Consider the following 21,764-nt stretch of genomic DNA (forward strand, 5'->3'; position numbering starts at 1 on the left):
AGCTGAATCACCAAATGTAATGGGCAACAGCCCTTCAAATACATCACGGGCAGCCTGATATGTGTCTAAACCAGGCAAGGACAATTCTGATTTTTCATCAAATGGTACATCCCTACTGACATACACCTTTTTAGAAACAGGATCATAGAGTCTGTAGCCTTTGCTCTCACTGCTATATCCCACAAAAATGCATTTGACAGCCTTGTTATCCAACTTTTTCTTGAGAACCTGTGAAATGTGTGCATATGCAAGGCACCCAAAGGTACAAATGTGTCCAACAAGGTTTCCGCCTGTTCCAAGCCTCAAAAGATGTAAGTTTCTTCAATGCTTTGTAGGGCATCTGTTCAGAACATGGCAAGCACACATGACGGCTTTCATCCAAAAGCTATGTGGCAAGCTCTTTGCTTTCAACATGCATCTGGCCATCTCCATGAGTGACCAATTCTTCCTCTCTGCAACCCCATTCTGCTGTGGAGTATAAGCAGTAGTGTACTGATGGGCAATGCCCTTCTGCTTCAAAAAAGAATTCAGCATAGAGGACATGTATTCCCCCCTCGGTCCGAACGGAGAGTCTTAATTTTACAACCATACTGGTTTTCAATAAGTGCAATAAAAGCCAAAAATGCATCATACACTTCTGACTTTTTGACCAAAGAGTAGACCCAGCAAAATCGAGTAAAGTCATCAATAAAAGTCACAAAATAGTAACATCCTCCCAATGACCTTGTCTACATAGACCCACATACATCTAAATGCACTAATTGCAACCTGGCTATTGCTCTAAAAGCAACATCACGTGGAAACGAAAAACGATGTATTTTTCCCAAAATACATCATTCGCACAAGTGCTCAAGAGATCACACAGTAGAGGTAATCCATCTAGCATCTGTGTACGTTGTAAGAGCGTCAGCTGCCAAAGTTTACATGCCCCATCCTAGCATGCCATAACTTTGCCTGTATAGCAGGAGTAAGAGTGGATTCCAAGTACGCTGACTGATCAACTGAAAGAGCATCATCTTGTATAACCCCGACATAAAGTGTCTGTCAAGATCAAAGTCATGTGTTCTTTGTCTCTCACCATGCATCTGTCATTATCAAATGTGACCTGCAATCCACAACGCACCAAAGAAGAAATAGAGAGTAGATTCTTCTTTATGTCTGGCACAAATAAAGCATCCTGCGGGCGGAGAATAGAGCAATCAATGGCTATGAGCACAATCTCCCCAATACCTCTAGCAGGGTATAATGCATTGTTGGCACACTGTACAGACTTGCCAACTAGAGCTGCACCAACAGAAGCAAATAAATCTCTGCGAGATGTAATATGCCTTGAAGCACCACTGTCAAAAAACCAAGTGCCTACATCCTCAGTAGAGATAAATGCTCGATCAGCCCAAGATGTGTCATAACTGCACGTGTAAAAGCAATAGTCCCTGCCTGCAGCAAAGGACGCGGACTTAGTAGCAGTGGAAGGAGCATCGAAAACAAACATTATTGACTCCTCCTTCTCCTTGGAAATGCGCTTTCTGCACTCAATGATGTAGTGGCCTGCCTTCTTGCAATAATGGCATTTGCCCTTTTTGGCTTGCATGCCCCCTTGTTTTTTTACTTGCAAGTGATGTGCCAGAAGTCCTAGAACTCTACTGAGCATTCTTTACTTGGTTGCTTTTGCCTTTTTGTCTAGCCATAAAAGCCTGCTCAGAGGCTATGGCATCCACACCACTATTTCTTCTTGTTTGCTCCTCCTCTAGAAGCAAACTCACTAGCTAAAGAAAAGTGATTGGCTGCGCGGCAATCCTCATGGTGAGGTTTAAGGCCGTATGAAAAGCCAAGTACGAAGGAGGTAATGAGTTCAAAGTGATAGATATCATCTATGCATCCGAATAGTACTCATCAACATTCATGAGTTGTTCTCGCAAGTCCTGAATTTTGTTCAAGTAATCCTGAATAGAATCACCCTCATCCCTTTTCAATGTCTCTAGCTCTTTCTTTAAGAAAGAGATGCGTGTCTCATTCTTGCCTACAAACATCTACTCCAAAGTTAGCCAAGCTTCTCATGAAGAAGCTGTTGAACGAATATGGGGGATTATTGACCGCTGAACTGCTAATGTAATCAACGACAAAGCCTATGCATCCCGTGTATCCCATGCTTTTCGAGCTGGTTCTTTGGGAAAGTGGTTGAAGTGGAGCAAGCTGAGGTGCCCGTTGTGCACATCCTCCTAGAGAAGGAGTAGCTAGAGCCACAACTCCAAGTCTAGCTTCTTCTCCACTGACATAATCCCAAAGATTTTTCGCCACAAGTACATTCTTCATCATGAAGGAGCAAATTGAATAGTTATTTCCATCCAATCTGTCTTCCTTGGATACATAGGTGAAGATATCTCCTCCCTGATTTGCCATGATAATCAATTACCAAAAGAAGCAAAAGTGCAATGTCAAAGCAGGACCAAACTAGAAATCTGAAAATTTTCAAAAATTGCAAGAAATAACTTTCTGCAATTAGTATACAGAGGTGCACTCTGTCAAAACTGTCATTAATGCACGCAGTCCAAGGTGCAATCAGTATTCGACAACACTGTATCAGCAAAATCCCAAAATTACTTACCCTAGATTTGTTCAAAACAGTCTATCAATGACTGTAACTGCAATACATATGCCAATGTCCTCAAAAAACATAAAAGCCCCAAAAAATTTTATAAATGTGCCTAGAAATTTGCATCCAATGTGTCCCAAACACGTTTCCAGAAGTCTGTGCCTACTTGCATAGAAACCCCCTCTTCCAAAAATTTATTCTAGAATAAAAAAGGTTTTTAAAAATACCTTGGTAATGACGGGTTGTCGCTGACCACAGGCAGGTGCCAAGTCAGAGGGGTATTCAGGGTGGTGCTAACGGGCGACGCAAGGGCCTGATGGTGGCCGTGGAGAGGGCGGACGTTGGTCAGGTCATAGGCGATGTCAGAGGTGGTACTCAAACAAACGGGTGGGCAACACTCAACAGGCAGGTGTCGCCGGTGACGGGCACAAGGGGCAGAGTTGGGCAAACGGAGGAGCTATAGACGCAAGGTCGAAACGGCACAGGGAGAGGCAAGCGCCTGAGGTCCAGGCGGCAAGCGGCAGTGTCCAAGTGGGTGGGCGCACGTTGGCGGCGCTCCCAGCAAACTGGCGGGCTCAAACCAGGGCAGAGGCAGCACAAAATAGGCAGCACAGACAGGCAACGCTGCTGGCACTGGGAAAGGCTGCAGAAGACGGGCAGCTCTGGCGCTAGCGAGCAGGGTAAGGGCAGGAGCTGCCGCTGAGACTAGGCACTGTTGTGGTGGACCTTTCGGGTGCAGGACGACCTGGCTGACGAGCTCCTCTACTGACTGGTGCTGACTGGACTGAACAGAGCCAATGCTCTGATACCAAATGTGAGAAGAAATCAGGATCGAAGCTCAGCATAGCAATCAGTAGACAGTATGAGAGTGAAGCACGACACCCAATGCAATAGTCTAAAAGAGTATAAGCTGAAAGTACCAAGGTACAACCCTTAAACCTTAGGATTGTAAAGGGTGTTCACACCTGAACACGGTAAGTGCCCGTAAGTGTGTGTCATAAGCACATACGAAATAATACCATAAGTCTGGGGGAAAAGACTCTCCTACCAAGACTAAAAAGTGCCCCAATGTCCTACTGATCACTGACACTCCTATGTGAGCATAGGTGTAAGTGAGGCGTAAGTCAAATACCCAACAATTCATAATCCAAAATGAATTTTTGAAGGATTCTAATAGTGCAGAATAGCAACAGCTCGATATATTCTGGCCATTGTGAAGCCAGAACACAGCACAAAGTACTCAAACACCCCTTCCTTACCATTTTAAAATTTATGTTAGAAAGAGACAACAGCAAACAGAAGCCAGCTCCTGACAGTTTTCAGCAAGTAAAACTGGTATTGCCATGCATCAGCAAGAAAGGAAAGCTGGAAAGAAAACATGTGTTTTGACTTGCACTTGTATCTTCTATTATACAAACACATGCTAGAACAAGTGGGGCTAAAGACCCAAGTGATTTACCTGCTACACTATTTAGCATCTGCAGCAAGCAGTGCTGCTGGTAGAATGGGAGGTAACTAACACCCCAACCTCGCAGATCAATGTGAATTTGATGCTCAACTCTAGCCCGAAATCCTCCAGAGCCTGGACGAGGTTTGAGGGGTGAAATTGTAAAACCTCCACCTGCAAACAAACAAAATCATGAATGGAAGGCATGACACAATTATGAAAGACAAAGACTGAAGATAAAGCTTCAAGGATTTCAGAGCTACAAGTAGGTTCCGGGCCAGTTACAGAGTTACTCACTCTCCATATGCGCTCGCACACAACCTGGTTGAGGAGGACAAGCTGCATGTTCCCTTGATTGAAATACAATAACTGCAGAAAAGTTGAATCTGACCTCAACAACTATTTTATTAACTCCCTGCTGATTAAACCATAGACAACCAAAAAACATATGTTCTACCTGATACAGAGACAACATAATGCTATGAGAGAGTATATTAGTTATGAGATCCAGCTTGTTTCATACCATATAGCCCAGTGTCAGTGCGTCGCCAATACCGTGTATAGCATAAATCTCTGGGCCATACTAGCCTACATGTCATGGTATACCAACTTAGGTTACAAGGGACCACCATGTGAAAGCATACACTTGAATATGCATGATTTATGAATATCTCAATCCTAAGGGCAACCATAAGATCAGATCCTTAAAACCAGCAATAACAAACTAAGGTTGCAAAGAAAGAAGATCAAGCCAATTACTAGACAGTGAAACCAACTTGAGGTTGAATGCCAATAACCAATCCACAGCAGAAAAACGGTGAACCACAAAACCCATTGGGAAGTCCAACAACCAGAGCTAAAAGGTTTTTCAACAGAACAGAAACATTGATAAGGTTATTCTTGATGCATCACTTGTGCCTACCATGCTCGGTGGTGTACTAGGCTCATTTTAAAACTTAACTATTACTATTCTCTTGGTTGCAAAATGCAATGACAAATGGTATTCTTTTCACGAGTTGGTTTGCGATTGCTCTAGGAGAAGCTTTAACTGCACCAGTATGAGCTCAGGCAAGGGCAAGGTCAAGTCTGGATCATCATTAGCTGGAAACCCAAAGGGAAAACTAAACTGTTTGATACTTAGAATGCAAAGAATGATGGAAAAAAGATAAACAGATCTAATTTTCCAAGAAACCTGGCCATGTTATTGAGAAAATACTGTAGATGCATAGCCTGTGAGAAACAACAGCTAGACAAGTCAGCAAAACGAGCTCATGGGAACACTGCATCAGATTAGGCATTTGTGCAAACAAGCTAATCAGCAGCTGGGATTTTCAAAGCTCGCAGATGGGGTAACCTGTTATTGAGAAAATACTGTAGATGCATAGCCTATGAGAAACAACAGCTTGTCTAAGTCAGCAAAGCTAGCTCATGGGAACACATCAGATTAGGCATTTGTGGCATGTGCAAACAAGACAATCAGCAGCTGGGATTTTTGAAGCTCGCAGATGGGGTAACCCATGAGTGTCAACTTTCCTAGATAATGTTCCAATCAGAACTAACCTGCCATTACTTAAAGAACATAACAGGATAGAAACAATAAGAGTTCATCACAGGTAGGAAACGATCCCACTTTTCATGCATGCAACATTAAAACTTGCCTGCACATCAAATAACAACATTAATTTTGTACCAGTTACACCAAACAAGTTGCAACCGCTGATACAATATGGCTGTGTGCCCGTTTACTTCCTCCACCATCATGCCATTATGAAATGTACTGTCCCATCTGCGGCTCAAACAACCCTCAGCAATCAACAATACCACTCAACAAAATATCATTCTCAATATTGCTGATTTACAGAAGATGAGAAGATGATCAAGGATTTACTCATTTCGTGTGTCATCCATTCCCATAATCAAGGAAAATATGTCTTCGCATTTTGCATCCACAACACCAACTGCTTTCATTGCCCTGCTATGACTCGGGGACTGTTGCAACAGATGTATAGAGAGCACATGTTTTGGCCATTAAAACCTAATCCTGAACAGATAGGTGCAGAATAATTCAATCTGATGAGACAATATTTACACATTGGAGAAGGTTACAAAGCTCACACTAGAATCATCTGGAATCTCTTCAAATATTCGTAATCCTGCAAGCGCAAAACTTCACAAGCTAAGAGTGTGCATATTTGATCATGAAAATAATCAAGGCTTTAGGTTAGGCATTATTCAACAAACATGCTATTGTGAAACTATGAAGTACCATTTTGGCAGCGAACCAAGCGCCAATGCTTTCTATAACCACTTAAACCAGATAAGGTTTTGTGGGTAACCTTGGAGTCTGCTTCATTGCTCGCATCGGTATATGAATCAGGCAGACCTGGAAAACCAGCCTACCGTGGTTTAAATTCATAGCACATTGTGAAATTTCTGGATCCAGATATGAAGATGTCCCTTTTTGGAAACAACGATGGTCAGATAAATTGGCATACCGTTACGATTTGGTGGCTCAAATTTTGTAACATTCTCATCTTCCTGTGTCATAGGACTCCTATAGAAATAATAAACCACTTTTTGGCTGTTAAGAAGAATGAATCCTCACCGAAAAAAAGTCTACTAGTTTTGAGAAGAGCCAACATGTTCTGAGTTTCTTTGTAATATCTTTAATCTAACAATGAAATCTGAATTTTGATTACAGATTCTCATTGATTTCAGACCTCAGATGTAGATGAAATTGGACATCTCTACTCAGGATTGCATGTAAATTTTGACCTTAGATCAAATTTGGCATCTCTACTGCATATAGTATTATGTAGTCTAAAAGTTAAGTCATTATATTAGCATTGACAGCAAGCACTTTTGAGACTCTCCACACAAATGTGCAAAAACAATAATTACAATAGCTGCCATACTTGTTTTCACCATCAGATGAAGAAGTCCTCTCATGGCAGACAGCCCCCTTAATGTCAAGCCGTGACCCTTGAGTGTTCCCATTAGTTACTTGTAGGTTCGGATACTGCCATTATTTGAAGACAGTTGTCATTCTTTATAACATTGTACTAAAACACCCTTTGCCAGGTCAGATAGGCCTCTTATACGAAAAAAAGACAGAAACTAACGTAAGCACCTGCTCGATCACTTGTTCAATCGCTTCCTTCCATAGGTTGGCCTCAGGAAGCTTAAAGGAAGCCATCTGCAATATGTTTTGTCAAATAGCCATATTGTGGCAAGCTTTTAGCAATAGTGAACTTCAGGCATTTCGCTTTGCAACAAAAATAAAAAGACATCATACCGTGATATGGCTGGACTTATCTTTCTTGTTGTAAACAGAAATAACATACACACCCTGCAAAAAAGTCGGTATAATGATCATCCCTTCTAAGAATAGTAGAGCTTGATGGATTTATTATGTTGTTGGGTACATTTTTATCAAAGAAATATGAAGTAAATGTCACATCCATGAGCTTTTGCAGCTTACTAATGCTCTAGCCTCTCACATGCATATGAAAAGCCAGATTGTCTGCACAAAAACCAATAACCTCAGGCCCTTTATCAGTTATCAAGGAAAAAACAAGAGTAGAAAAGCAGGTGCTATGCAAAGTGACCTTACATCATCTATGGGCAGGATGCAATCCTGCTTACAATGGAATTGATTTCATTAACAATCCAAGAAATCCAACTCAAACAAATTTAGTAAGGTAGCAGGTTATCTGAGACCAGTGATATCTACTGTCAGACTTCAACTAAATCATCCTGGAAGACCAGTGCGGGTACCTCCTCAAATTTGCTGGACCACAAGTGAAGTCAGATAGGCACCTAGATCCGACTTTCTGTCACAACTGAGACATTCTAGGTATAGCCTCCAAGAACACCTTCTATCATCCTGGAAGACCAGGGCAGGTACCTCCTCAAGTTTGCTCAACCTCAAGTGAAGTCAGACAAGCACCTAGATCTGGCTTGGTGTCACGAGTAAGACATTCTAGGTATAGCCTCCGAGAACACCTAATTCGTGGCTGAGAAGTTCTGAAGCTCGCTAATCACCTGAAGTAGTGATGCGGCTACAGATTCCCTGGCCTTCTGTCAGTTTCAGAGGGGGGATTCCCAGGGTTGTAGGAGCTTCTGTAAGGTTTTCCATCTTCACAGCGCCCTTTCATCATGCAGCAGTTGCTTTTCCTTCTCTAAGCCACCCTTCCTTGCTCCTAACACACACATATCGTGCCCTTTGTCCCTGATGTCTTTGACAGGAGTCCTTTTCGGTGTTAAAAGCACCTTGCTATCATCATTTGGCCGAGCCAATAACTATTATCAGTCATGTGTGCCTTGTGTAGTCATTTGCCGCCTGTGAACCTCAGTCTGAGTCAAATGAGGACATTAGGAGCTCTGACATTGTACTTGTCTGCCACTTTTATGTGTTTTAGACACTTTGGATGGAGGGCACATTAGTGCATTTCTTTTTGTGCAATTTTGGCTATTTTTTAGGGGTTGGAGCACATACAGGGTTTTCCCTCTTTTTCACCTATATATAGGCAGCTTGCCCTCCCACTTTCATTATCCATCATTGATCCTTCGTGATCAGCCAGCCCTCCTCATTTTCTCATCCCCTTGCTACCATCGAGTGCCCACACCGATGTGTAGAGCCACATGTTGGGGCTGACCGTTGCAGCCTTGTACCTTCAGCCATTGCAATCACATTGTTCCTTCTCTCTCCTGTGTTCTCTGTCTCCTCCTCTCCATGTTCACTTTCCTCTTTCCGTTGCCCACTCTCACATGGTATCAAAGCCACACGTAGGAGCTCGATCAGCGACAAAACTTGCCAGGCATCCCCACGTGCTGCCGACCTTGAGCTTGGAGTCAAACAGGGCAGGGCAGCCCCATTGCTAGGCTGCATTTACCAAGGCATATTTGTGTTTCGCTCCTAACTGGCCTCTACCAAGCTGGGCGGCACCATTACTACACCTGGACAATGTCAAAACAGGCTGGGCGGCCATTCTATTGGCTGGGAGACACCAAAACAAACCTGTGTTTTCTACACACAGCCCCCAGCACACGTGCTGCAGAGCCAAGCCCTGCATTACCTGCGTTTTTGTGCAGGCAGCCCCTATATCTCTGCATTTTGTTAAAGCAGGCCATCGGTCCTCCCCACATGCTGCAGACCTTGCGCTTGGAGTCAAACAAGGCAAGGCAGCCCCGTTGTTAGGCTACATTTACCAGGGCAGATTAGTGTTTTGCTCCTAGACGGCCTCTACCAGGCTAGGCAGCACCATTACTACACCTAGGCAATGTCAAACAAGTTGGGTGGCCGTTCTATTGGTTGGGCGACACCAAAACAAACGTGTGTTTTCTGCAGGCATCCCCCAGCACACTTGCTACAAAACCAGGACTTGCATTACCTGCATTTTTGTGCAGGCAACCCCTGTATCTCTCCGTTTTCTGCAGGCAGGTCATCGGTCTTCCTGGGCGGCACATTTGCAAGCTGGGCAGCACGTGTTCTCTAGGTGGTCTGTTTACAGGCAGACATATTTCTTTCTTTGCTACGATCTCATACTAACTGGTCTTTGTTGACCAAGGCGACTTCTTTTGGGTGCTGGGCAGCCTCTTTTTCAGGCCAGCAGCAGGGCAAATTTGCGTTTATTGCAAGTACACCATTTCGGGGCACTCTTGGTACATTACCAGCACTTGGATTGGCTGCGATTACAAACTAAAGACCTGTTTGGTCGTGCCGCATGGAGTGTCTCCTTGACGATTGTGACCTTTGGAATTTTGTTTTAGTCCCTATACCCCCACCAACCGTGGATCCTCATGATGGTGTGATCGTGGATTTGGCGGCTTTATGGGATCGGTTGAATGCCAAAGCCCGCTCTTCTCTCCTTTTGAGTTGTACAAATTCTATACTTATGCATGTTAGACATCTCCGCCCTGCTGCAAAAATTTGGAGGAGATTGGCATCTCTCTTCCAGATCGAGATATTTGGGTTTTTCTTATCTCTTGAGTCGAAGCTACGACAACTCTCCATCTATCAGATTCCCCTACGATGAGGGATCACATCCACAAGATGGAGGAGATTAGGGATGAGCTTTCACTCCTTGGTACAAACATTTCTTCGGAGGACCTAGCTATGTCACTTCACTCACATCTTCTGTCACCAACATATGATGTGTTCTACACCAGTCTTCTCACTTCTCGTAGCCGGGAGACTCTTACTTGGGAGGAGCTAGTCCCATTGGTGCTTGAGCAGGATGCACGTCGCAGTGAAACTGATTCTTGTGGAGCTCGTGCATATGGCCGTGCTTATATGACTTTATCTACAAGTACAGGACAAGCCAAGCAAAAGAAAGGAAAGAAGGAGAAGTTGGAGTCATCTTCCGACTCTAATATAGCTTTCGTGGGGCAGCATAGAGGATATCCCATGTGCCCTCATTGCGGGAAGACCTCGCACCCCAAGGAGAAGTGATGGAGGATATACCCTCACCTTCATCAAAGAGCAAAGGGTGGATCTACATCGGAGCCTTTGTGGAGGATCCTTCTTTGATTCTCTCTTCTTCTGAGCAGCCTTGGCCCATTGCCAATGATGCATCAAGTCCTATGACTCCTCAAGGTGATTTGTTATACGTTCTCCGTCCGTCAGAGGGTATCATCACTATTGGTGACCTTTCTTCGGTGCCTATTACTGGTGTTGGCACCTTGCCTCTATTGTCTAGCTGTCCATCGAGCTCCATTTCTAAGGCCCTACCTGTTCCAGACTTGGGCTTCTCTCTCCTCTCACTTCATGGCCTTTCTCAACTTGGGACCCACGTTATCTTCACCGAGCCAGTCATCTTTGTTAAGGATTCTTCTCTAGGAGCCCCTTTTGGAACAAGTTGGCATGAGAGAGGGCTGTCTATGCTCCCTTCCCCTTCCCCTTCCCCTTCTATTGTGCATGGCCCTCAAAGGCAAATTTCTATTGCCGCAACCATTCCCCATTGTACACCATTTATCCCACAGGTTCCATCCCATCCCCCACCATCTCCTCTGGTGGTTCCCTCGTATCTCCCATCCCTTTCAAAGAGGGCTGATATTACCCTTTGTGTTTCTAAGGAGGCTTCCCAAGATCGTGAGAAGTTTTTAAGGTTTCCAATCTACTTTAGGCCTTTCTTTTATATAGCTACCCCTTTTCTTTGTCATCAAGCCACCATTCCATGCCGCTTGACCCTTGGTCCTTGGTGTCTCTATGCAACTTATGGTGCCTTTGACAGTTCCTCAGAATCGTCTCATAGTTGGATTAGAGGCTTGGCTCACCCATTCCTGATTGGAGTTTTCAGGAGTGAACCGTTCAAGGCCTCTCCATTTCCTTTGCCCTTTGGCAGCCTTCCATTTGCTCGGATTTTTCTATGGAGAGGAGGTCTTGCTCCTTGGCTAGCTCTCTTCCACGAACTACATTGGCATCGGCACTCTTCCTACCACCCTTGGATCCGCATCTCCTTTGGCCTTCCACCACATCTAGGATCTGAGAGGGATTGTTAGCAATCGTGTGACTTGTCGTGTGACTTGTATGTGTTAGAGAGTCATTTCCTGGACAATAGTGTGCAGAACCGTACCGCTAGAGTGCCATGTCAGTAGAGCAAGTGCCGAGCAAGAGCCACGTCAACTGCCACACATGCCAGGTGGCAGCAGACTGATCAGTCAGACAGTTTTACCATTATTTTATGCAGTCGGCTGCATTTACTGCAGCCGTGCTGGGCACTATTTTTTCTTGGCTATTTATAGTTAGTTTGTGGCACTCTCTCAGATATTCTGATCTGACATCTGACAATGTCGGCTTGCTGTGACAGCGTTCGGGCTGACGAAGATCGAGGTTCTCACGGCGGAGACACACACAGATATTTTCTCTACACCCGTGTATATTTCTACACCCGTGTATATTTCTACACCCCTATACAACATACTACACTGCAGATTTTCTGCATTTCACTGTCTCCTCTCTCTCTCTTCTCTCTGTGTTCACTCTCTCTCTCAGTCTTTGTCCTACGCTTCCGCATTGCTGCACTCTGACATGGTATCAAAGTGATGAAATCGGATTGACTGATTGAAGAACCTACCTGAAGAGGAGATTTCAGCGCGACACAAGGCTATGTTTTCAGCATCCGAAGGCGAGCTGGAGGGCTGTGCATTTGAACAAGGCTGAAGCGAGTATGGGCGTGCGAGAAAGAAGTCCAGCTAGTGAATTTGTTGCAGGTTATTGCTGTTCGAAGGGGAGGAAGGCTGTGTTTTAGGCCTTCCACTGCAAATTTTACCTTTTCATCCCCTCCAGCGGCTGAAGAAGGTTCGGGAAGCAGAGGAAAGAGCCCTAACAGGTTGCGTTTACACAGTCAAAGGGGGCTGATTTTGCGTTTGTGCAAGCATTGCACGTGAAATGTCTACAAAGACTGATTTGTATTGCTGCGCGGGGTGAGATGCAGCTGATTCCAAATGGACATGGTGGTACCCACACTTCAGAGGTGTTGCATGTGCCACACTTGGGGTATCATTTGCTTTCGGTCCATAAGATTTGTTCCCTTAGTCTCTTGGTGGAATTTGCTAGTGATGCTATTCGAGTCCTTGATCGTGGATTGAGGAAGGTTCTCTCTACAAGGTATGAGGAGAATGGCATTTACAAATTGAAGTCTTCTATAGCGCTTACCTCTCAGACACAGTTTGAGCTATGGCACGCTCGGTTTGGCCACCTAAACTATGAGTACCTTCGGAAGACATCGCGAGGATCGTTTGTCTGAGGTTCTCGAACATAGTGGTGAGCCATTAGCCATGCATCTCCTGCATTCGTGGAAAATTGCATCGGGATGCGATTTCCAACAAAGCTTCAAGGCGGTCTACTTCACCTCTGGAGCTTGTATCTACGGATCTATGTGGCTAGATGAAGACCAAGTCCCTGAAGGGAAGCTTGTACTTCATGTTGATCGTAGATGACTACAACAGGATGACATGGGTCTATTTCTTCACCTTGAAGTCGGAGGCTTTCTCCCACTTCAAGAATTGGCTTCTCTTTGAGGAGAACCGATCTGGCCGCCGACGACTGAAGACCTTGTGCTTAGACAAGGGTGGTGAATTTGTGTCTAATGAGTTTGCTCATTTTTGTGCAAATAGGGGCATTCACCAGGAGTTTGCTAACACCAACACTCCTCAAGAGAATGGCATTTTGGAGCAGAAGAACCGAAGTCTGATCAAGATGGCGCGCACCATGATGGAGCACCGACAAACACCTCAGTTTCTGTGGGCCGAGGCAGTGGCTACCGCAGTTCATATCCTCAATCAATCTCCCACTTCGGCCGTTGACAGAATGACACCTTTTGAGGCTTACTTTGGGACTAAGCCTGATGCCTCTTATTTCAGGATCATTTGGGTGTGACGCCTATGTGCACATCCCAAAGACGCAGCGTGACAAGTTTGAGGCGGCTTCCCAACGACAAGTTTTTGTTGGCTACAGCTCCCAATCCCAAGGTTATCGTCTGTTTGATCCTGTCAAGCGGGATGTCTACATGAGCCAAGATGTGCGGTTCGTGGAAGTTCCGGCTACAGAGGGGGGTGAGGAGCACCCAGGGGAGAGTTGGGCTCCCGAGACAGTTCCTTTGGAGCCAGAGCCTTCTAATGGAGATTCTTCTTCTAATTCAGAGTCTTCTCTTCCACCGACCACCCCACTGGAGCTTCCGCCGGTGGATGTCCCCGAGTCTTCAACAAATGGAGAGCGACAAGGACCTCCTCCTCGTTGGGCCCGTAACACACTACGAGATTCAGGGATCAAGGGGGTCCCTGAGGAGTGGGAACCGCAGGATGGACCATGGAGATCACGGAGGAACTAGGCACATTCTATGGAGCTTGTTTGCTCTAGCTATTGTTTGATGACCCGTGTTATGCAGGATTGAGAGCCCACTTCAGTGAAGGAGGCTTTGCAATCTGACCATTGGCGAAAGGCTATGGAAGCCGAGTTGGAGGCTATTGAGAGGAATGGCACTTGGTCTCTTGTGCCTCGTCCCTCCCACAAGAAGGTGATTGGCATCAAGTGGATCTTCAAGACCAAGTACCTTAGCGATGGTTCTTTGGACAAGCACAAGGCTCACCTTGTTGGTAAAGGTTTGCTCAACGCCCAGGTATTGACTTCCATGATACTTTTGCCCCCACTGCTCGTATGGCGACTATTCGAGCTATTCTTGCTTTGGTTGGCCATAGGAGATGGCCTGTCTATTAGTTGGATGTGAAGTCGGTTTTTCTCAACGGTGACTTGCAGGAGGAGATCTATGTTGAGCAACCTCCTGGCTTTGGACCGTCGGACGGGAAAGTCTACAGGTTGAAGAAGGCCTTATATGGCCTCAAGTAAGCTCCGCATGCATGGAACGAGAAGATTAACTTGTTTCTTCAGTCCAACTTGGGCTATCGGCACTCCAAGGCCGATCCCCACCTTTATGTGCACACTTCCGAGGCTGGTCATGTGTTGTTCGTGTTGTATGTTGATGATTTGATTCTGACAGGGGATCATGCACAGAAGGTAATTTTCTGTGTTTCACTGTCTCCTCTCTCTCTCCTCTCTGTGTCCACTCTCTCTCTCAATCTTTGTCCTACGCTTCTGCATCGCTGCACTCTGACAATATGGTCATCTCTTACCTATGTGAGCCTTAGTCTAAGTTAGATGAGGACATTAGGAGCTCTAACATTGTATTTGTTTGTCATTTTATGTGTTTTAGACACTTTATATAGAGGGCACATTAGTGCATTTCTTTTAGTGCACTATTGGCTATTATTTAGGGGTTTGAGCACATTTGGGGTTTTCCCTCTTTTTCACCTATATAGGCAGCTTGCCCTCCCACTTTCATTATCCATCATCGATCCTTCGTGATTAGCTAGCCCTCTTCATTTTCTCATCCCCCTACTACCATCTAGCGCCCATACCCTATGTGTTGGGGTTGACCATTGCAGCCTTGTACCTTCAGCCATTGCAATCACATTGTTTCTTCTCTCTTCTACATTCTCTTTGTCTCCTCTTCCTATTCACTTACTTCTTTCCATTGTGCACTCTCACAATAACTTGGCCCATCCATTCCAGACAGGATACCTTCTGTGTGAACCACTTGAGGCCTCTCCACTCCCACTAGCAAATTTAGACCACTCATTTCTTTGGGTTTTCTTTCAGAGGGTGGTCGTGCTACTCAATTGAATTTCATCTTCAACGGATTATACTGATATTAACATGTTCCACTCTTCCATCAGAGATTTTGCTACCCTCAAATCTACTATAGACCCTTGGAACCTTCTTCAGAGGCTGTTCCCATTTAAGTTTCTTGTTCTACAAGCGATTCCCCTCCGAAGTTCCACCTAAAGAGGATAGTAAGGCTTTCCAATACAAAGAGGAAGATCCACTTCCTTTCACCAAAGTGTGGAGAGATGGGAGAAAGACCTAAAAGTGCACCCTAATTAGGTTCCAAGATGAGGTGGAGAGATCGACTTTCATGAGAGAGAAGACCATACTACGTGGACTTCCAAGAGACCCCAGCTACATAGACGATGATCTCACTGAAATGTCGGTGGAACATAATGAGCTAGTATGCCCATAATAATCAAAGCTAGGAAAGAGGGCAAGACAGCAATATACAAAGATGGTCAAGTCATCACCGATGGCTAGGCAGTTGAATAGGGACACAAGGACTATGAGACAAACACCCCAAAGATAACGGATGACAATGTGGAACCATAATGGTTCACTCTCGACACACCCAAGGAAAATGGAGGAGGTGATGGAGAACTAGGATTTGTTCATGATTACAGACACGCACCAAAGCCCTGAGAGGGGACTGCCTAGAGTACAAGGATACGTCTAGGAGACCACATGCAAAGGCTGCACAAGACATTAGAGCATCATCTGAGGGTCAAGAGGAGCAACAATCCTAATCAGACAGGAGCTACAGGACTAAGTCTGTATCATGGCATGAGACATTGACGCATACATGAGAATCAAGGTGGAGGTCTCCTAAGACTAGATGCTATACTTCGCCCTATGTTACTTTCCTCTGAGGGGATTAAGATATGCCACTAGGGAGACACGACAACAAAAGCGAGTGGTGGGTAATGGAGAAATAAATGGGAAGCCACCATTCACAGCTCTCTCAAATGAGATTGTACACTAGGAGAGATTCTCCTAGTGGGAGATTTTAATTACAAGACACATAGTAAACACTATGATACATGATTTTGAAGACCTAGGGTAACTACATGTGATGGATGTAGAGGATGCAGACATGAGCAGGGTATCAACTAACACTGGAGGCGATAGCACACGATATGGCCAGTACCTGTTAGAGCTACGGTCATGACACCATCTCATTATCTACAACGAGATGAGGAAGCGGCCTAGAGCATTGATCTGCTTCCAACCCATTGGTTCCAGCATAGTGGACTATGTCCTAGGCTCCATTGAGACAATGGAGCTACTCGGATCCTTCACCATCCCCCCTACCAAATTGGAGTGGCCCATACCTACCTATCCCTCACCATATCCACTCCCCATACCCATAGGTTCTAGCCGCCGCCAACACCCAACCCACCACCTTCTATTTCACACATGAGCTAGCTAACATATATGCTCACCATGTCTATGATGGGCTCACCTAGTTCGAGCACAAAGCTTCCCACACTCTACACATACTATGGGATACACCCAAACTAGGACCATACCCCGAACTTGATGGTATGATGATTGAGTACAAGAAGCTATACAGACACCTCCAAACCTAGAGAGGGCTATGGCATATTACAAAGAGAGAGACATGTATGCAGATGAGGAACCTTGCTCATGCAAGCATACAAGGAAGCACAATACTAGGATATATACCACCTATTCATGAGCAAATATGTGGCCACAGCATGGTGCAAATTACAGAAGCCATGCCACCTCACACCCATCGAAGGCCGAGAGACACAACACTCCTATGCAAAGACTATGTGATATACCACATCAGCCACTGATTCCACACCCTCCAAAACCTTGCCCTAACACATCCACTTTCTTCACACATGATATGGTGAGAAGAGCAGCAAAGCACTGACAACATGGATGATCAATGAATCATACAAGTATACAAGGTGAGCATTTCATTTGTGCAATGGGCATTTTGGCCCCTCTCCTTGCTTTCATGTTTAACAGGACACTAGCAGAAGGCTTTCCAAACAAGTGGACCGTGCATACCATTGTGCCTATCCACAAGATTGAAGATCTCCTAGATACTAGTAACTACAAGACCATCATAGGGACCATAGATTGGCCAAAATATATGGCGCAATTATGGTAGAGCTAGGCACCTATGTAGACAGAGGGAGACTGAGAGCCACAAGACAACCTAGATTTAGATGAGGGTTTTCTACCCTTGACCACATCTTCACCATAAAAGGCATGATTGAGCAGGTGAAAGCTAGGAAGAAGAGACTCTACTACTTTATGGATTTCCACAAAGTTTTTAAGTTTTGATATAGTCTCACAAGATAGGCTAATAGAGAGGTTGCAGACACTTGAAATCCCATCAAGCATGATTTAGGGCATCTATGCACTATACGAGAGGGTGATAGACCGAGTGAGATGTCCAAGAGAAATTTTAGACATGGTCTCTAGCACCATCGGTGTAACACAAAGATGCCCTCTTCCCCCCTACTCTCTTTGGACCCTACGTCGACAAGATAGAAGATCACATTACACAAGGAGATGAGGTGGACATAGTAGGTACATTTGCTTCTATTATGCTTTATGCTAATGATATTATCTTGGTCTCTGAGTCGCATGAGGGTATATAATGACATCTCCATGCCCTACATTGTTGAGCTAAAACACACTTTACAGCTGACTAGCACTTTTAAACAATCCCAAAACACAATTAATGAAAAACACAAATTTGGTGCACGGTTCGAGAGAGTGTCAGTGGTCCCCCAAAACCCTAATTTTTTGGGGCAACCTTCAACATCTATAAGTAGACAAGCTGTCCACCATTTAGCCTGATCCTTTTGTGCAGGTTTCTCACTCTACCATGCAGAGTTCAGCCATCAGCCACCTACCATCTATTGTCCAGCCATCACCAACTACCACCCATCACTATCCAGCCCTAGGCGGCCTGTTTTCAACCGTCACCCTACTATTTGCAGGTCTCCATTTGTTGCATCATCGCGTCATCATTGCACGTGATTATCCTGCGTTTTCAGCATCTGGTGCCAAGCAACAGGCTACTACCATCTCTCCCACCGGGCAACTGCTTCAGTACCTGCGTTTTTGCTATCCAACAGGCCGTCTACATCAACAAACGCATATCTTATTGTAACCTTAGTTCCCTAACACTTTGGTGATCAGTGTTTGGTGTTTCCCGCACTCCAATACTTTGACTAGTGGTCACAGCACTTGGGATCCATCTCTGGTGGATGTCACTCTTTGACACTGCATTGCTCTGCCCTTGGGCATTCTATACACTCTTACATTCATCTACAACATTCATTCACTTCAGAGTTTCTTCTCTCTATGTTTGTCTCTATGTTTGAGTTTTGAGTTTTTGCATTTTGTGTTTTGCGTTTAGGGTTTGAGTTTTCTGTCTAAGTCTCTGTGCTTCAATCTTGGTCGTACATGCTATGTTTCCTCAATGCAAAACCTAGCATATCTTCACATACATGACCTCTACACACAATGTGGAATCATCGTGGATTGGCAATTAATCTTAGGAAAACCAAGGTCTTGATCTTCCACAGTGGTTTTAAGTCATAGTTCATTGGGATCCATTTGTTCCTATTTTCACGCTTGGTCTAGACCCTTTGCATCCTTTTGCATTTTGATCCACACTCCGTTACTTTGTGTTTGTATCTTAGACAAGGTTTCTTTAATGTTGATTCAGTATTATCACTAAATTCCATGCATTGTTGAGCCTATTCTTGGCATATGTGTATGTCGTTCGTGTCGTGACATTCATCTAATCTCGCCACATGTGACTTGCTTTTCACTGAAATTGTTGAACTTAGGTGTTGTTTGTTTGGCTCGCCAAGGTCCAAGGATCTCTTACCAACTCCAAGTATCTCTCGTATTCTCTACTCCACTTCATTGCTTTCTAATTGGAATATTATATATTTAATCATGGCACTTCTACTCAGCTTTGCCTGTAACTATCATGGCTTGACCTTGTTCTTTAGAGGATTTCTTTTGGAGCTAAGAGTTTGTTCAAGACAATATGGCAATTGTGAGTATCCTTCATTGTCCTTAGATCAAGACTTGGACTTTGTGTATCTAATTAGTGCTTTTAAAAGCTTTCATCAAGGATGGTGGTTTGCAATGCTAGTTCGAGGATATTAGTGGCATCTACACATGCTATGTTAATGAGTTAATGTCTTTGCTTCTTTGATGATGATCATGTTGATGTCAATCTAAAAAAGGTTAATTACACATTAAACCTTAATTAGTTCATTTAACCAGCCCCAAATCTCAAACTTTAATACTAAAAGAGTTTCTATGTCCCATAAGCTATCTCTCAAACTTTGATTGGCTCCTCATCCATAAATAGATGGTGTGCATAGTTACTTGCTTACTTGTTTCAGCCTACCCACTTAGTTAGACTCTACATCATCACATGGCCACCAACTCCATCGCCTCCTACTACTACCCTTTTGATCCCTGCCTATTTCTCCAACATGTCTCAACTCCGACTAGTAGTTTTAGCACTCGGGTCCCTCTCCATTGGATGTCACATTCCAACACCTCCCTCAACCTCCTCCCACAAGAGCAATCACCTATTGGACAGCTTTGCCTTTGAGCATTGTAGGCATGCATTCATTTGCTTTCAGCATTCATTCACTTTCATCAAAATATATTCTTCTCAATTTGTGCTTTCTCAGTCCAAACCCTAGCACATCTTTATAGTTGGTTGGGCTAGTTCCATACAAATGGTGAACAAGTTGCTTCTACACCAAGCTATGACTCCTCAATGTGACTTTGATGCTTCCCAAGGTGGCTTCTGTGACAAAGATGGATGGATATGTCTCCTATATGAGAAATGGAAGCGGAAGAGAAGCACTCAAACAAGAAGAAACGATGAAGGCAATGAGAAGAGAACTTAGCTGAATACTAGGTGAAAGCTGAATACAATGATCGGCCCCTCCACCCGGTACAGTGTGTAGCTATAGTGAGGGCACTAGAAGTGAGAAGGCTAGAATAGGCAAGAAACCCTAAAAATAACTCTCATGTGGCCTACCATAAAGAAACCCTAAAAGTGCTCTTGATTCGCACCCCAGCTAAAAATATGGATGGGGCCAAATAATGTTGGGATATGAAGGCCTGGTAAACTCCGTGTATAGTACACGCACATTGTACATGTGAACGCACCCTTACGAGCCCCAAGTATAAATACATTTTATTCTTTGTGTACCAATACATTGGTTGATACACTCTTATCGTCTCGTACTTTCATTCTGCTCACTCTCTCTCAAGTCGTCACACTCACTTGTTCACTCTTGCTCGAGCTGCATCCCTATCGCTTCCAACAACTAGTATCAGAGCTTAAGGTTCTATGTACGCTTACCAACTCGAACACGACCTTCAAGAGGCAAGCGACAGGCAGAGTCGACTGGTAGCAGACGTGCAGACAGGTCGTCGGGAACATGGACCAACCAGGCGGTAGCTACTCTCGTGTGTACCAACCAAGCGGCACTGGGCAGCAGGCGTGGACGAGGCGCCTATTACTGCGTGCGGTGAAGACATGAGGCAACTGATGTGTTTGGCAAGGAGACGCCGTGTCGCGACGGAGGGGGCCATCATGGAGAACTTGTTAGCAGTCATGTTTGTCATGCCTTGTCATCTCCTGCCCGTGAGCCTCAGTCTGAGTCAGACGAGGACTTTAGGAGCTCTGACTTGTCTATCACTTGTTTTGACGGAGGAGGTAGCTCATTCTAGAGCACTCAGTTTATTGCATTTCAGTGCATTTTCTCCTCCAGTCGGGATTTTATGTGCATTTCCCACTTGGCAGTCAGTTGTATTATCATCTTCCCTCCTTCTTTGGCAGGTGCACACTCCGACTCCATCATCTTCCTCCGTCTTCGGTGCTGCCGTCATCATCAGCCTGATCTGATGCCCTCACTGACGCTTCGGGCTGCGTGCAGGGACTGATCAGTCCACAGTTTTGTATTCAGCATTCATTACAGTCAGTGCAGATTTTCTTCCTTCATTTTCTGTTGTCTCTCTCTCCTCCTCTGTGTTCGTGTTCTTCTTCCGTTGCACACTCTCACATGGTATCATCACCTGACTGAGAGCACGGAGGACCTAACCTTGTGGAGAGATACCTCACCCCTCTTCTGCTGCTGTCGCCTCATCTCCAACTACCCAAGCGGTCCATCCAGGTGGCCATTCTTCTTGTGTTTGCTGCAGATGACTACTCCCGAGGCTACCACGTCATCAAACGATCCCTCCTGCTTGCGTTTACCATCAGGCGGCCCCTCCTTCAACTGGGCGACACATCATCAGGCTGCATTTTCTTAACCTGGTGGTCGTTTCCACTCCTGGTGGCTCATCTCCTGCTGGCGACCCACTCCCAGGCTGCGTTTTGGTGCTGGCAGCTTCTTTTCTAGTGATCTTCATCAGATATCCTTGCGTTTTGCAGCTCCAGGTGTTTGTAGGCTATCATAGCCTGTGTTTTGGTGGTTGGTGACCAGACTACTGGTCCTACTTCAGCTTCAGCACAGTTTTCTTTG

General features: G+C 44.9%; 1 protein-coding gene across 1 annotated transcript in view; it reads right to left on the reverse strand.

The window, feature by feature from the left end:
* The window catches only part of LOC148021135 (protein ENHANCED DISEASE RESISTANCE 2-like), a 78,265-nt gene that overhangs the window by 38,738 nt on the left and 17,763 nt on the right, over positions 1-21,764 (reverse strand). Inside the window, exons 3-13 of the mRNA XM_087698978.1 lie at positions 7,336-7,389; positions 7,171-7,236; positions 6,956-7,059; positions 6,536-6,594; positions 6,307-6,423; positions 6,156-6,193; positions 5,929-6,029; positions 5,731-5,826; positions 4,564-4,628; positions 4,338-4,409; positions 4,053-4,214 (exon numbers count right to left, since the gene is read on the reverse strand). Of these exons, the coding sequence (XP_087555104.1) occupies positions 4,053-4,214; positions 4,338-4,409; positions 4,564-4,628; positions 5,731-5,826; positions 5,929-6,029; positions 6,156-6,193; positions 6,307-6,423; positions 6,536-6,594; positions 6,956-7,059; positions 7,171-7,236; positions 7,336-7,389 (934 nt within the window). The remainder of the gene's footprint in view (positions 1-4,052; positions 4,215-4,337; positions 4,410-4,563; positions 4,629-5,730; positions 5,827-5,928; positions 6,030-6,155; positions 6,194-6,306; positions 6,424-6,535; positions 6,595-6,955; positions 7,060-7,170; positions 7,237-7,335; positions 7,390-21,764) is intronic.

Source organism: Lygodium microphyllum, chromosome 18 (genome assembly GCF_053477565.2).
Source record: "Lygodium microphyllum isolate KBCC chromosome 18, Lygodium_microphyllum_v1.1.10, whole genome shotgun sequence".
Classification (NCBI taxonomy): Eukaryota; Viridiplantae; Streptophyta; class Polypodiopsida; order Schizaeales; family Lygodiaceae; genus Lygodium; species Lygodium microphyllum.